The sequence below is a fragment of the Zonotrichia leucophrys genome, unplaced genomic scaffold (genome assembly GCF_028769735.1).
Source record: "Zonotrichia leucophrys gambelii isolate GWCS_2022_RI unplaced genomic scaffold, RI_Zleu_2.0 Scaffold_96_169013, whole genome shotgun sequence".
Taxonomy (NCBI): domain Eukaryota; kingdom Metazoa; phylum Chordata; class Aves; order Passeriformes; family Passerellidae; genus Zonotrichia; species Zonotrichia leucophrys.
In genome coordinates, this window is record NW_026992301.1 from 71,198 (window position 1) to 85,765 (window position 14,568).

The 14,568-nt window shown below is 53.4% G+C and overlaps 1 protein-coding gene and 1 non-coding gene across 2 annotated transcripts; both read right to left on the minus strand.

Annotated features, from left to right (window-relative positions):
* Positions 1 to 740: 740 nt before the first annotated feature.
* LOC135460723 (E3 ubiquitin-protein ligase TRIM39-like) lies at positions 741 to 14,237 on the minus strand. The gene is made up of 11 exons (XM_064737640.1): positions 12,670 to 14,237; positions 11,800 to 11,892; positions 10,377 to 10,607; positions 9,469 to 9,491; positions 8,590 to 8,705; positions 7,968 to 7,997; positions 6,216 to 6,808; positions 2,588 to 2,695; positions 2,409 to 2,431; positions 1,821 to 1,936; positions 741 to 1,261 (listed from the first exon to the last, which is right to left on the minus strand). The coding sequence occupies exons 1-11, from the start codon at positions 13,483 to 13,485 to the stop codon at positions 741 to 743; spliced, it is 2,670 nt and encodes an 889-aa protein (XP_064593710.1). The 5' UTR covers positions 13,486 to 14,237.
* TRNAV-CAC (transfer RNA valine (anticodon CAC)) lies at positions 13,910 to 13,982 on the minus strand. Its single transcript has one exon. It is a non-coding gene; the product is annotated as a tRNA-Val (tRNA).
* Positions 14,238 to 14,568: the final 331 nt, after the last annotated feature.

The following is a 14,568-nucleotide window of genomic DNA, read 5'->3' on the forward strand; positions in this document are numbered from 1 at the left end:
GACACAGAGGGGGAAATCACAATTTAAAAATTATTATTAATTATTATTTTTATTATTAACGATATAAATCACGGAATCCACAGACCTGGTCACCACAGGGACCTTTTTCAGAAAGAAAAGACCAACTCCACCATTACATAAGAAAATGTAACTTCAGAGTCCTTGGTTTGGAGGTGGGATTGTCTACAGCCAGACAGGCAAGACTTGGAAAAATTGGCCTTTCCATTCCAATTTCTCCCATTTTCCCCTTCTTCCAAATTACTCTGACCCACAGTCCCTTCTCCACAGATTCTTCCCTGTTTAGTGCCTCATTTTCCCCTAAAATTAACCCTAATCTTAAACCTAACCCTAACATAACCTTAACCCTAAACCGAATGTTAACCCTACTCCTAACGCCAGCCTAACCCTAAACCTAACCTAACCCTGGTACTAACTGTAACCCTAACCAAAACCTAACCCTAAAGCTAAGCTGAAGCCTACCCATAACCCAAATCCAAACCCAGACCAAACCCTAACCCTAACCCTAACCCTAACCCTAACCCTACCCATAACCCAAATCCAAACCCATAACCCAAACCCTAACCCTAACCCTAACCCTAACCCTAACCTAACCCTAATCTTAACTCTAACCGTAACCCAACTCTAACCTTAACTCTAACCCGAAACTAACCCTAATATTAACCCCAAACTCAAACCCCAAACCCACACAATTTTCTGTGAGTTTTGGGGGACATTTCCCCTCAGGGCCACACGCGCAGCCGTGACCGGGCCCCCACCACCCAGAGCCAGGGCCGGAGCCTCTCCCCACCGAAGGCCGCCCGGGAGAAGACGAAGAGCAGCGCCCCGTCCTCGGCGTCCAGGAAGGCCACGGAGCCGCCGTGGCAGTCCAGGTGCACGCTGACCCGGCGCGGCAGCCACCGCGGCGCCACCGGGGTCACCTTGCGCGCCGTCAGCGCCCGCAGCTGCGCGCCCCACTTCTCCAGCGCCCAGATGCCGCCCTGCGGGCCCAGGCTCAGCCGCCCCTTCCTGGGCACCGAGTCCCGCGCCACGCCCACGGCCCAGTCGCCGCCGTCGCCCACGTCCACGTGCCAGCAGTGGCGCCCGGACACGAAGCCCTGGCGGCCCAGCACGAAGGGCCAGTGGTCGAAGCGCTCGGGGCAGTCCGGGAGCTGGCGGGGCGAGGATCCGCGCCAGACGCTCTTGCCGTCCTCGGAGAGAACCAGCTCGGGGTGCGCCGTGTCGGGGTCCAGGGTCACGCTGGCTGTGGGACAGAGCTGGGGTCAGTGTGTGCGTTTTCTTAATTTGGAGTGTCAATTTGTAATTTGGTAATCTGTGTTTTCATCCCCCCGCCCTTAGACCAAATGCTCTTGCCGTCCTCAGAGAGAACCATCTCAGGGTGCGCAGTGTCGGGGTCCAGGGTCACGCTGGCTGTGGGACAGAGCTGGGTCAGTGTTGGGGTGTTAATTGGCATGTTAATTGGATGTTAATTTGTAATTTTGTAAGGGTTTTCCTCCCCCCGTCTTTAGACCAAACGCTCTTCCCATCTGTGTCGGGGTCCAGGGTCACGCTGGCTGTGGGGGAACAGAGCTGGGGTCAGTGTTGGGGTGTGTTTTCTTAATTTGGAGTGTTAATTTGGAGTGTTAATTTGTAATTTTGAAAGGGTTTTCCTCCCCTGCCTTTGGACCAAATGCTCTTCCTGTCCTCCGACAGCGCCAGCTCAGGGTGCGCCGTGTCGGGGTCCAGGACGGGAAAACGCCAGCTCAGCTCCTCCAGCTCTCCCAAAATCTGATTTAAATCTGGTTTTGTTCTCCCCTGGGTACCTTGGAGCTTCCTCAGGGTTTCCTTCAGGGCGCTGCTCCTCCAGGAGAAGTGACAAACTCGCTCTTCCAGCCCAGGAGCCGCATCCAGGGGCAGCTGGAAAGTCACTTTCCCACACCTGGAAATAAAAATAAATTAAAACAAAACCGACAAAACCCCCTGACACTTCTCAGAACAGCCAGGGAGGTTTCAGGAGCCGCCAGCAATGAGGGCTGGTGCTGCTGGAATTTTGGGATTTAATTTCCCCCCTTTCCCTTGGGAATCCAGGAGATCAAAGGCCAAATTTCCCTGTTGGATTCATTTCCTTTTCTAAACCTACATTTTTTCTAAACTTAAATTTTTTCTAATTTTTCTAAACCTACATTTTTTTCTAATTTTTTTTCTAAATTTTTTTATGAGGAAGGAAGAAATTTTTGGGGGGAATTTTGGGCCGGAGCAAAGACCCAAGAGTTTTACATTATTTTGAGATTTTTGAGACCAAATCACTGAGGACCAGCACATCCCAAAAGGAGCCGATTTCCGAGTTCCCTCCTCCATTCCTCCGGGGGAAACTCGTGGAAAAGATTTTCCAGGGAGAAGAAACCACAAACCTGCTGATGGAGCTCTTCACATCCTGGGGGAAGAGAGAAACGAGAGGCAGCTCAGCCTGAGATCCCTCAAAATCACAGAAAAGCAAATTATTTGGGAATTCTGGGAACCACCAGCCCCCCCCAGGGGGTTTAATTCCCTTTTCCCCAGATTTTCCCTCAGAACGGGAGAATTCCCTCACCTGCTGCTGTTTTTTCTCCTCCTGACCCTGTTCTGGGGTTTCCTGGTGGGAAATCTCCGGGATTTTTTTCGCCTGCCTCTTCTCCAGCTCATTTTTCAGATCTTGCAGCTGTGGGAACGAGAGGAGCTCAGTTTGGGCAGAATTTGACAAAATTTGGGCAGCAGGGCTTTCAAATTGCAAAAATAAGGAAAAACGGGGTGGGAAATACGACCAGGAACTCATGGAAAGGAATTTCCCGTGGGGAAAAACCCTGGATTCAAACCCCGAGGCGAGGAGCTCAAATCCCTGTAGATCCCTGCCCAAATTCTGCCCAAATCGGGACAAATTCTGCCCAAATCCGTGCTAACATCGTTTTCCCTCCAAAGGAGCATTCGCAAGCTCGGATTGTCCCCAAATGTCCCCAGGGTCAGCAGGCGGCACCTACCAGGTCCTCCAGGGCCGCTCTCCTTCCTCGGAGTCTTCCTCCCCGGTCTCCCGAAGCCGAATCCCGGCTGGAATTCCCTCCCTGAGGATCCGGACCCGGCCGGGTTTGGTCCTTCCCGGCTCTGCCTCCCTGTCCCGGGTGGATCCGTGCCACGCCTCAGGTGCCCCTCCGGCTCTCCCGGCTTTTCCGCATCAGAATTCCAGGTTTTCATCCCCCGAGCTGCTCCGCCCCGCTCCTTCTGCACCCAAATCATCCCAAAAACCCTGGAGAAACGGGATCCGGGTGGAAGAGGAGCTCCTGCACCCAAATCATCCCAAAAACCCTGGAGAAACGGGATCCGGGTGGGAGAGGAACTCCCGGGGCTCGGCGGGACCAGAAATGGGGCAAATCCGATGGAAAGAGGGGAAAAGTCCCCAACCCATCCCGCGCCGGTTTTTCCGGGCCCAGCGTCGCTCCCGGTTCCTCTTCTCGGTTCCGGAATTAATTTTGGGGCAGTTTCGCTGCTGCCGCTTCCTCTTTTGGGTTTCCTCGGAAGAAAATCGCGCGTTTTTGAGGAAATTGATGTCTCTGAAAGCAGCAGAAATCGCCAGAATTCGTGTCCTGGGTCTGCAATCTGAGGCACCGCCTGCCCTGGGGCTGGTCCCACCTCGTCCCTCCCCAGCCTTTTTTGGGGATAAATAATGTAAAAATTGGGTTTGCGTGAATAAATGAAGTGAAAATTGGGTGTGAGTGGATAAATTTGGTTTGTGTGGATAAATAAAGTGAAAATTGGGTGTGAGCAGCTGGGGAGGAGGAAGCTCAGCGAGGTTTCCTCATCCCACGTGGATTTTTCTGATTTATCACCCAGAGACTCAAAAATCCAGAGGAAATCCCGGGGGGGGGGAGGCATCCTTTTAGTTGAGAAAAATAAAACACAGAAAAACACTAAACATCCTTTTATATGAGAAAAATAAAATTACAAATGCTAGGAATGTGGAAACCGCCCCCAAAGTGAGGGGTGAAGGGCTCAGGACACCCCCTGGACAAAAACCATTTCGGTCCTGGGGTCTCTGCTGCTCAGAATGACCCCACGATAAATTAAAAAGTCTCTTTTCTCAGTCAAGAAGGAGTCAGAACTCTTCATTTCTCATTCTCAAGGTTGTTTATTTTATTTATTTTTTATTTATTCTATCTCTAAAATTATTTCTCCTGTCCAGCTGAGGTCCTCTCAGCAGGACAGTCCAGGCACTCTGCCCGCCCCCGGGGCGGGGTTATCTTTTTATACAAAAAACTACAATATTTACACACACACTATTTAAAACTACAATATTTAAATTAACTACAATATTAAAATTAAAAATAAAAAAAGCTACAATATTAAAATCAAATAAAAATTAAATACACAGTGAGCTTCTTCTCCAAACCAGTCCAAAAGTGCCAACATCCCAGCAGAAGATGCAGGCCAAGAAGAAAGGCTGGACACGCCCAGATTCCTCCATCTTGCCCCATTCTAAAAACCCCAAAAATCTACTTTTTCACCCTGTGATAAATTCACTATCATTCCACTTAAACTTTCGTGGCTTGTAATTCTTCATATAAAGGTTGGTAATTGTTTTTCCCAATCAAAGGCACGGGGGGGGTCCTGGGCTCTGTGCCAGGGTCTCTGAGCCCCCTGGGCAGGAGCTCGAGTCCTCCAGGGCATCCAGAGGAATTTCTGGGTTCTGAAACTTTGGGAAAAGAGGAAATTGGGGAGGATCCATCCCACCAAGGGCACAACAAGGTAAAAACCCCACACGCCAAACTGGGCTCCTTCTGGAGCCATCCCAGACCTCCTGGTGGACTCAGAGGGTTGGAATCACCTGGGATTCATCCCCTCAGGAGCAGATCCTCATGGAGAACCCGAATCCCACCCAATCCAGGACTCCAAGGGTTGGAATCACCTGGAACTCATCCCCTCATCCCTCAGGAGCAGATCCTCATGGAGAACCCGAATCCCACCCAATCCGGGACTCAGAGGGTTGGAATCACCTGGAACTCATCCCTCAGGAGCAGATCCTCATGGAGAACCCAAATCCCACCCAATCCGGGACTCAGAAGGTTGGAATCACCTGGAACTCATCCCCTCAAAGCCCTCAGGAGCAGATCCTCATGGAGAACCCGAATCCCACCCAATCCAGGACTCCAACAGTTGGAATCACCTGGGATTCATCCCCTCAGGAGCAGATCCTCATGGAGAACCCGAATCCCACCCAATCCAGTACTCAGAGGGTTGGAATCACCTGGGATTCATCCCCTCATCCCCTCAGGAGCAGATCCTCATGGAGAACCCGAACCCGGCTCCTAGGGTTGGATCCCAGGGATTCACCCCCATCCGGCAGGAGCTCGAGTCCTCATGGGCATCCACAGAGTACTCTGGGTTCTGAATACTTGGGAACAGAGGAGATTGGGAGATCCAATCCCACCAAGGCACAACAGTTGGAAATACCGCACATCCCAACGGGCAGTCCTTTTGGAGAATCCGATCCTCGAGGACTCAGAGGGTTGGAATCACCTGGGATTCATCCCCTCATCCCTCAGGAGCAGATCCTCATGGAGAACCCAAATCCCACCCAATCCAGGACTCCAACGGTTGGAATCACCTGGGATTCATCCCCTCATCCCCTCAGGAGCAGATCCTCATGGAGAACCCGAATCCCACCCAGTCCAGGACTCCAACGGTTGGAATCACCTGGAACTCATCCCTCAGGAGCAGATCCACATCTAGAACCCGAATCCCACCCACTCCGGTACTCAAGGGTGGCATCACCTGGAATCCCTCACCCCTCAGGAGCAGATCCTCATGGAGAACCTGAATCCCACCCAATCCAGTACTCAAAGGGTCGGCATGACCTGGAAATTCTCCCTCAGGAGCAGATCCTCATGGAGAACCCAAATCCCACCCAATCCGGACTCAGAAGGTTGGAATCACCTGGGATTCATCCCTCAGGAGCAGATCCATCATGAGAACCCGAATCCCACCCAATCCAGTACTCAAGGGTGGAATCACCTGGAACCTCTCCCTCAGGAGCAGATCCTCATGGAGAATCCGAATCCCACCCAATCCGGGACTCAGAGGGTTGGAATCACCTGGGATCATCCCTCATCCCTCAGGAGCAGATCTCATGGAGAACCGAATCCACCAATCCAGGACTCCAACAGTTGGAATCACCTGGATTCATCCCCTCAGGAGCAGATCCTCATGGAGAACCCGAATCCCACCCAGTCCAGGGGGGACACGACCCTGCCGCCCACGGCGCGGTCCTGGCAGCGCTCGCCCCGCGTCACCTCCATCAGCCGCGCGCCCAGGCCCATCTTGAACCAGGGCCGGAGCCGCTCCCCGTTGAAGGCGGCGCGCGTGTACTCGAGGATGGGCACGTCGTCGCCGGCGCCGAAGAACGCCACGCGGCGCCCCTCGTAGTCCAGCGCCACGCGGAGCCGGCGCGGCGGCGGCTGCAGGCGCAGCTTGGCGCGGGGCGACGTCAGCGAGTGGAAGGCCTCCAGCGCCCAAACGCCCTCCTTGGGGGTCAGGCTCAGGGGGCCCTTCCTGCGGGAGGATTCCCGCACCACCCCCAGCGCCCACACCCCGCCCCGGCCCACCTCCACCTCCCAGAAATGCCGGCCCGAGGTGAAGCCGCCCCGCGCCAGCACGCAGGGCTCGAAGTCGAAGCGCTCGGGGCGCTCGGGGGCGTCGCGGGGCTGGAGCTGCCCCCGAGCCTCCCTGGCGTCGGCCGAGAGCTGCAGGTGCGGGTGGGCGGTGTGGGGGTCCAGGGTGAGCGAGGCTGCGGGGACACGGAGGGGCGGGGGGGTGTCAGCATTCTGGAAAATGCCGTTTGGAAAAAGGGGGAAAACCCCGGAAAAATGCCCTGGAAAATGTCCTTCTGAAAAAGGCGAAAATTGTCTGGAAATTCTCCTGAAAAGGGGGAAAATCTCCTGAAAAATCCTCTGAAACAGGGGAAAAATCCCCTGGAAAATGCCATTCAGAAAAAGGGGGAAATCCTCTGAAAAATGCCCTGAAAATTGCCTTCAGAAAAAGGGGGGAAATCCCCTGAAAAATCTCCTAAAAAATCCCCGGAAAAATCCCCTGGAAAATGCCCTTCTAAAAAAGGGGGAAAATCCCCTGAAAAATCCTCTGGAAAGGGGGAAAATCCCCTGAAAAATCCTCTGAAAAAGGGGAAAATCCCCTGAAAAATCCTCTGAAAAAGGGGAAAATTCCCTAAAAAATGCCGTTCTGAAAAAGGGGGAAATCCTCTGAAAAATGCCCTGAACAACCTCCTGAAAATTGCCTTCAGAAAAAGGGGGGAAATCCCCTGAAAAATCTCCTAAAAAATCCCCGGAAAAATCCCCTGGAAAATGCCCTTCTGAAAAAGGGGAAAATCCCCTGAAAAATGCCCTGAAAAAAGGGGAAAATCCCCTGAAAAATGCCCTTCTAAAAAGGGGGGAAAATCTCCTGAAAAATCCTCTGAAAAAGGGGAAAATTCCCTAAAAAATGCCGTTCTGAAAAAGGGGGAAATCCTCTGAAAAATGCCCTGAACAACCTCCTGAAATTTGCCTTCTGAAAAAGAGGAAAATCCCCTGAAAAATGCCCTGAAAAGGGGGGGAAATTTCCTGGAAAAAACCCTTCTGAAAAGGGGGAAAATCCTCAGAAAAATCCCCTGAAAAATGCCCTTCTTAAAAAGGGGAAAATCCCCTGAAAAATGCCATTCTGAAAAAAGGGAAAAATCCCCTGAAAAATGCCATTCTGAAAAAAGGGAAAAATCCCCAGAATCCCAACCCGCTCCTGTGTTCCACAGTGCGGAATTCCCGGGCAGGAAAAGGGAGGAAAATTCTCTTTTTGGGATATTTTGGGTTTGCGCACAGCCAGGGTGTCACCCTTGGTGTCCCCTCCCACGGGAGCCTCTCCCACAGACCCAAATCCGGAATTTCCTGCCCCAAACTCACCCGGCTCCTGCAGCAGGAACATGAGGCTGTCTGGGGAGAGAGAATTCAGGGATCTGGGGTCAAAAATCACCTTTATCCCCGGGATAAACCCCTGGCCCAGCCAAACTCATCCCCAGGATTTGGGGATTTATCCCCTCTCTGTGCTTTCCCTGGCTTTTCCAATCTGTGGGATTCGATTTTCCCACCCCAAAATCTGATTTTTGGGTGAGACCTGGGCTGGTTTTTCCCTCCTCTCCACTTCCCAGCTGGTTTTGGACCACAAAAAACCTCAGGTGAAAAGTTCCTGGATACCCCAAAAAACCGCCCAAAAACATTTCTGTCAGGCATCCCACAAAATTACACAATTTCTGACAGGTATCTCACAAAACAACCCCATTTCTGTTAGGAATCCCACAAAATAATCTCATTTTTCCCAGGAATCTCACAAAATAACCCCATTTGTGGGGAATCCCACAAAATAACTCAATTTATCCCAGGTATCCCACAAAATAACCCCATTTATCCCACAAAATAACCCCATTTATCCCACAAAATAACCCCATTTCTGACAGGTGTGCCCCCAAAATGACCCGTTTCTCCCGGATTTTGCCCCATTCCTCCTGGATTTCCCACCCTGTCCCACCTTGGCATCTCCTCAAGGTGCGCCTCACCAGGATGTTCCTCTGGGCGAAATCCTCCAGGCTCCTCTCCAGCTCGGGGGAGATTTCGGCCGGGGGCTGGAACCTCATCGTCTCACAGCTGCCAAAAACGGGACCAGAAAATGGGCAAAAAATGGGCCAAAAAAAGGGGAAAACAGGGGCCAAAAAAAAGGGGCAAAAACGGGGGGAAAAGGGGCAAAAATGAGGCAAAAAAAGGGGCAAAGTCCCCCAATCCAATGGTTCATTTTATTCTCATTAAATATTCTCCCAGGAACAATAAAATATTAAATAAAATATTAAATAACATTTTAAATAGAATATTAAATAAAATAATAAATAAAATATTAAATAAAATAATAAATAAAATAATAAATAAAATAATAAATAAAATAATAAATAAAATAATAAATAAAATATTTTCCCTGCCCTTCCTGGGCAGTTTCCTTCCCCCCAGACCCAAATTCCTGAGCCCGGAGCAGCGCAGTGGGAATTTGGGTGAGAATTTGAGTCGGAATTTGGGTGGGAATTTGGGTGGGAATTTGAGGGAATTTGAGTGGGAATTTGGGTGGGAATTTGAGGGAATTTGGGTGGGAATTTGAGGGAATTTGAGTGGGAATTTGGGTGGGAATTTGAGTGGGAATTTGGGTGGGAATTTGAATGAATTTTGGAAGGAATTTGAGGGAATTTGGGTGGGAATTTGGGTGGGAATTTGAGGGAATTTGGGTGGGAATTTGGGTGGGAATTTGGGTGGGAATTTGAGGGAATTTGGGTGGGAATTTGAGGGATTTTGGGTGGGAATTTGAGGGATTTTGGGTGGGAATTTGAGGGAATTTCACCCAGAGGTGCAGAAGGAGCGGCCTCACCTGTCCAGGAGCTGCTGGATGTCCTGAGGGTGGGAGGAGAGAGGAGATGGTTACAGAGGAGGAACAGCGACCCGTGGTCCTACAAATCCCACGATCAAAGAACTCCGGCCTGGTTTGGGTTGGAGGCATTTTTGGGATTTTTTTTTAAATTTTTGGGTGGGTTTTTGGAGATTTTTTTGGTGATTTTTTGGTGATTTTTTTTTGTGATTTTTTCAGCAATTTTTGGGGCTTTTTTTTGGTGGGGTTTTTGGGGTGGGGGGGTTGGGGATTTTTTGGGGGAATTCTTGTGGAATTTTGGGGGAGGAATTTTTTGGGTAGATTTTGGGGTGGGTTTTTTTTGGAGATTCTTGTGCATTTTTGGGGGGATTTTTTGGGTAGATTTTGGGGAATTTATTTAGGGATTTTGGGGGATTTATTTGGGTAGATTTTGGGGGTTTTTTTTGAGGGGGATTTTGGGGGGATTTATTTAGGGATTTGGAGGGATTTTTTGGGTAGATTTTTGGGGTTTATTTGGGGATTTTGGGTGTTTTTTGGGGGGATTTTGTGGGGATTTTGGGTGTTTTTTGGGGGATTTTGTGGGGGTTTTGGGTGTTTTTTGGGGGTTTATTGGGGATTTTGGGTGTTTTTTGTGGGGATTTTGGGTGGTTTTTGGGGGGATTTTGTGGGGATTTTGGGTGGTTTTGGGGGGGGATTTTGTGGGGATTTTTTAGGGGGATTTTGGGGTATTTACTTGGGGATTTTGGGGGCTTTTAGGGGACCCATCCTAACCCACACCCAAACCACTTCCCAGCGGTGTCCCAGCTCTGTCCCACCCGGCAATGACACCAGGGGAGCTCCTGAGGGGACGATTTTGGTGCTGAATTTTGTATTTTATCCATTCCCCCTTTCTCCCTCCCGGGGTCTCCCACCTGCAGGAATCGGCCCGGGGGCTGCTGGAATTTCCCCTCCATCTCCCAGATGAGCGTGTCCAGCTGGGACAACTCCTCCGAGACCTTTTCCACCGCCTGCTCCCGGCCCCGGCCGATGGCCGCCTCCAGGCCCCCGAGCTGCGCCAGCAGGAGGCGCTGCTGCTCCTCCAGGGAGCGCCGCAACTCCCGGAACTCCCGCGCCAGCTGCTGCCCCTCGCCCCGCGCCCTGTCCTGGGTGAAAAACGCGGATTTTAGTGTTTTGGGTATTAAAATGGATGTTGTGGTGATGCTCATCACGTCGGGTCACTGCTCGCCCCGCGTCCTGTCCTGGGTGAAAAACGCGGATTTTAGGGTTTTGGGTATTAAAATGAACGTTGTGGTGATGTTCATCACGTCGGGTCACTGCTCGCCCCGCGCCCTGTCCTGGGTGAAAAAACACGGATTTTAGGGTTTTGGGTATTAAAATGGATGTTGTGGTGATGTTCATCACGTCGGGTCACTGCTCGCCCCGCGCCCTGTCCTGGGTGAAAAACACGGATTTTAGGGTTTTGGGTATTAAAATGGATGTTGTGGTGATGTTCCTCGTGTTGGGGTCAATGTGGGAATGCTCATCACGTTGGGGTCACCTCTGGCCCCGTGCCCTGTCCTGGGTGCAAAACGCGGATTTTAGGGTTTTGGGTATTAAAATGAACGTTGTGGTGATGTTCCTCGTGTTGGGGTCAATGTGGGAATGCTCATCATGTTGGGGTCACCTCTGGCCCTGCGTCCTGTCCTGGGTGAAAAAACGCGGATTTTAGGGTTTCTGGTATTGAAATGGATGTTGTGGTGATGTTCCTTTTGGGAAGTCAAAACCTCTCAGGTACCTCAGAAATGGGGAAAAAGAGAGGGAAATTGGGATAAAAAGGAGGCTGTGTCCTCCAAAAATTTGAGAGATCCCAGAGGAATGCCCCATGGCCTCTCCCTTAATTTGAATAAAGCCAAAAAAAAAGAAAAAAGGACTTTTCTGTCTCCTTTTTGGGCACAAACCTCTGCTGTTTCGGGGTTAATTTTCCTGACACCTTTTTGGGCACAAACCTCTGATGTTTGGGGGTTAATTTATTTTTCTGTCTCCTTTTTGGGCACAAACCTCTGATGTTTGGGGGTTAATTTATTTTTCTGTCTCCTTTTCGGGCACAAACCTCTGGTGTTTGTGGGTTAATTTTTCTGTCTCCTTTTTGGGCACAAACCTCTGATGTTTGTGGATTTTCCTGGCACCTCCCTCCCCTCGTTATCTCCCCGGCGCAGCCCCGGCTGAACCCCAGCTGATAAACCCAACACTCCATGAGCCAAATTCGGGAGGTTTGGCCTCAAAACAGCGCTGGGGCAGAGGGAGGGACCCAAACCCCAGATCCAGCCCGGCCCCCGACCCCTCCACTGCTCCCACCAGGTGCAGACTCCTCCAAGCTCCGGATTTTCGGCTTTCCAGGAATTTTTCTCTCTCCTCCTTCAAAGCCTGGAGGCAGCTCTGGATCTGCTCCTGCAGGGAAATAAAAAGTGAACTCGGAGGGGCTGAGAAAATTCTGTTTTCTCACCAAAATTTCCTCTATCCCTGGTCTGAGATGGGAGATGCTTTGCACAGGAAGAAGGAGCTTGGAAATAATAATAATAATAATAATAATAATAATAATAATAATAATAATAATAATAATAATTTTCCAAGAAGGAGCGAGGAGCTGAGCCGGAGCCAGCCTCGCGTCCAGGGAGGGCTGGGAGCCCCAGATAAGAGAGATTTCCCCATCCCGGCTGTCCCCATCCCCACAGTGGCACTGTCAGGGATGTCCCTGTCCCCTGGCTGTCCCCATCCCCTGAGTGTCCCCATCCCGAGTGTCCCCTGGCTGTCCCCATTGTCCGGTTGTCCCCACTCCATCCCAAGTGTCCCCCGATTGTCCCCAGGGCTCTCACCCGGTACTCCCGGTGTCCCCATTGTCCAGCTGTCCCCATCCTGGCTGTCCCCATGCCCTGGCTGTCCCCATGCCCTGGCTGTCCCCAGGGCTCTCACCCGGTACTCCCGGTGTCCCCATTGTCCAGCTGTCCCCATCCTGGCTGTCCCCATCCCGAGTGTCCCCATGCCCTGGCTGTCCCCAGGGCTCTCACCCGGTACTCCCCGTGTCCCCATCCCCAGAGTGGCACTGTCAGGGCTGCCCCTGTCCCCCGACTGTCCCCAGGGCTCTCACCCGGTACTCCCGGTGTCCCCATTGTCCAGTTGTCCCCATCCCGAGTGTCCCTATCCCCTGGCTGTCCCCAGGGCTCTCACCCGGTACTCCCTCGCCGCCTCCTCGACTGGCACCACCCGGTGCTCCCATTGCTGCTCCCGCTGCTGTCCCCGCTCCTGTTCCCGGTGCTGCTCCCGGTCCTGTTCCCGGTCCTGTTCCCGGCGCCGCTCCCATTGCTGCTCCCGCTGCTGTCCCCGCTCCTGTTCCCGGTCCTGTCCCCGGTGCTGCTCCCGGTCCTGTTCCCGCTCCTGTCCCCGCTCCTGTCCCCGGTGCTGCTCCCGGTGCCGCTCCCGGTCCTGTCCCCGGCGCTGCTCCCGGTGCTGCTCCCGGTCCTGTTCCCGCTCCTGTCCCCGGTGCTGCTCCCGGTGCTGCTCCCGGTCCTGCTCCCGGTGCTGCTCCCGCTCCTGTTCCCGCTCCTGTTCCCGCTCCTGTCCCCGGTGCCGCTCCCGGTGCCGCTCCCGGCGCTCCCGCGCGCACTCGGCGCACAGCAGCGCCCGCTCCTCGCGGCAGAAGAGCCGCAGCGGCTCCCGGTGCCGCCCGCACACGGAGCCGTCCCCCGGCGTCGCCGGCGGCGGCGCGGGGAGCAGCGCCGGGAGCAGCTCCCGGGCGATGCCCGCGATGTGCCCGAGCTCCCGGCTCGGCCTCAGGCTGCTGCTCCCGCCGCCCGGCGCCGCGTCCCGGCACTGCGGGCAGCAGAGCGGCCCCGCCGCCGCGCCGGGGCCCGGCCCGCAGCGCTCCACGCAGCCCCGGCAGAAGTTGTGGCCGCAGCGCAGAGAGACGGGGTCGCGGAAGAGCTCCAGGCACACCGGGCACGAGGCGGCGGCGCGGAGCTGCTCGGCGGGGCTGGGGAGCGCCATGGGGCCGGGGGGAGGAGGAGGAGGGTGTGCTTCCTCCCTTTGGGATCCTGGGGATGAGGAGGAGGAGGAGGGTGTGCTTCCTCCCTCCGGGATCCTGGATATTGGGGAGGAAGAACAGGAAGGTGTGAGGGATGGTGGATGTTGGGGATGAAGAAGAGGATGAGGAGGGTGTGCTTCCTCCCTGTGGGGTGCTGGGACCTGGGGATGAAGAGGAGGAGGAGGAGGAGGGCGTGAGGGATGGTGGAGTTTTGGGGACGATGAAGGAAAGTTTGGCTGGAGAAGGCAGGAAGGGAAAAAGAGCTGAGATTCAAAATCACGCAAAGAAAACTGAGCGGAGAGAAAAGCTCAGATGAGCTGACAGTGCCGGAATGAGGGGAAAAATAAGGGATAAAAGGGAAAAAGCGATGGGAAGGAAAAGGAGGAGTGTTTCTGCCCGGTTTCGAACCGGGGACCTTTCGCGTGTGAGGCGAACGTGATAACCACTACACTACAGAAACGCTGAGCTTCGGCCGCCGCGCCGGCAGGGAAAACCGCGGCGGAAATGGGGAATTTTGGGTAAAATGGGAAAAAATACCCGAGAGGGACCGGGATCCTGACCGGGACAGGAACCGGAACCGGGACTGGAACCGGGACAGGGAAAAGTGCGGGGAAAATGAGGGATTTTGGGTAAAAAAGGAAAAAATACCTGAGCGAGACCGGGACAGGGACCGGGACAGGGAAAACCATGGGGAAAAGAGGGGATTTTGGGTAAAAAGGGCAAAAATACCTGAGCGGGACCGGGACAGGAACCGGGACCAGAACCGGAACCGGGACAAGAACCGGGACCGAGGGATTCGGAGCGCCCCGGGCTGCGCTGGGGGCGGGGAAAGCCGACAATGCCCCGCCCCGGCCCAGCCCTCAAGCCCGCCCCGCCAAGATGGCACCGCCCACAGTCCTCCAAGACCAACGAGTTGCGTGGCTAGCCAAACCCTGGCGGAAGCGGCGAAGCCTACACTTCCGCCGTTGCTCGGCAACCAGAATCACTCTCGGTCACGTTGAGCGGAAGAGGCGGGGTCTCAACAGGAAGCCGGAAGTTCCTCGGCC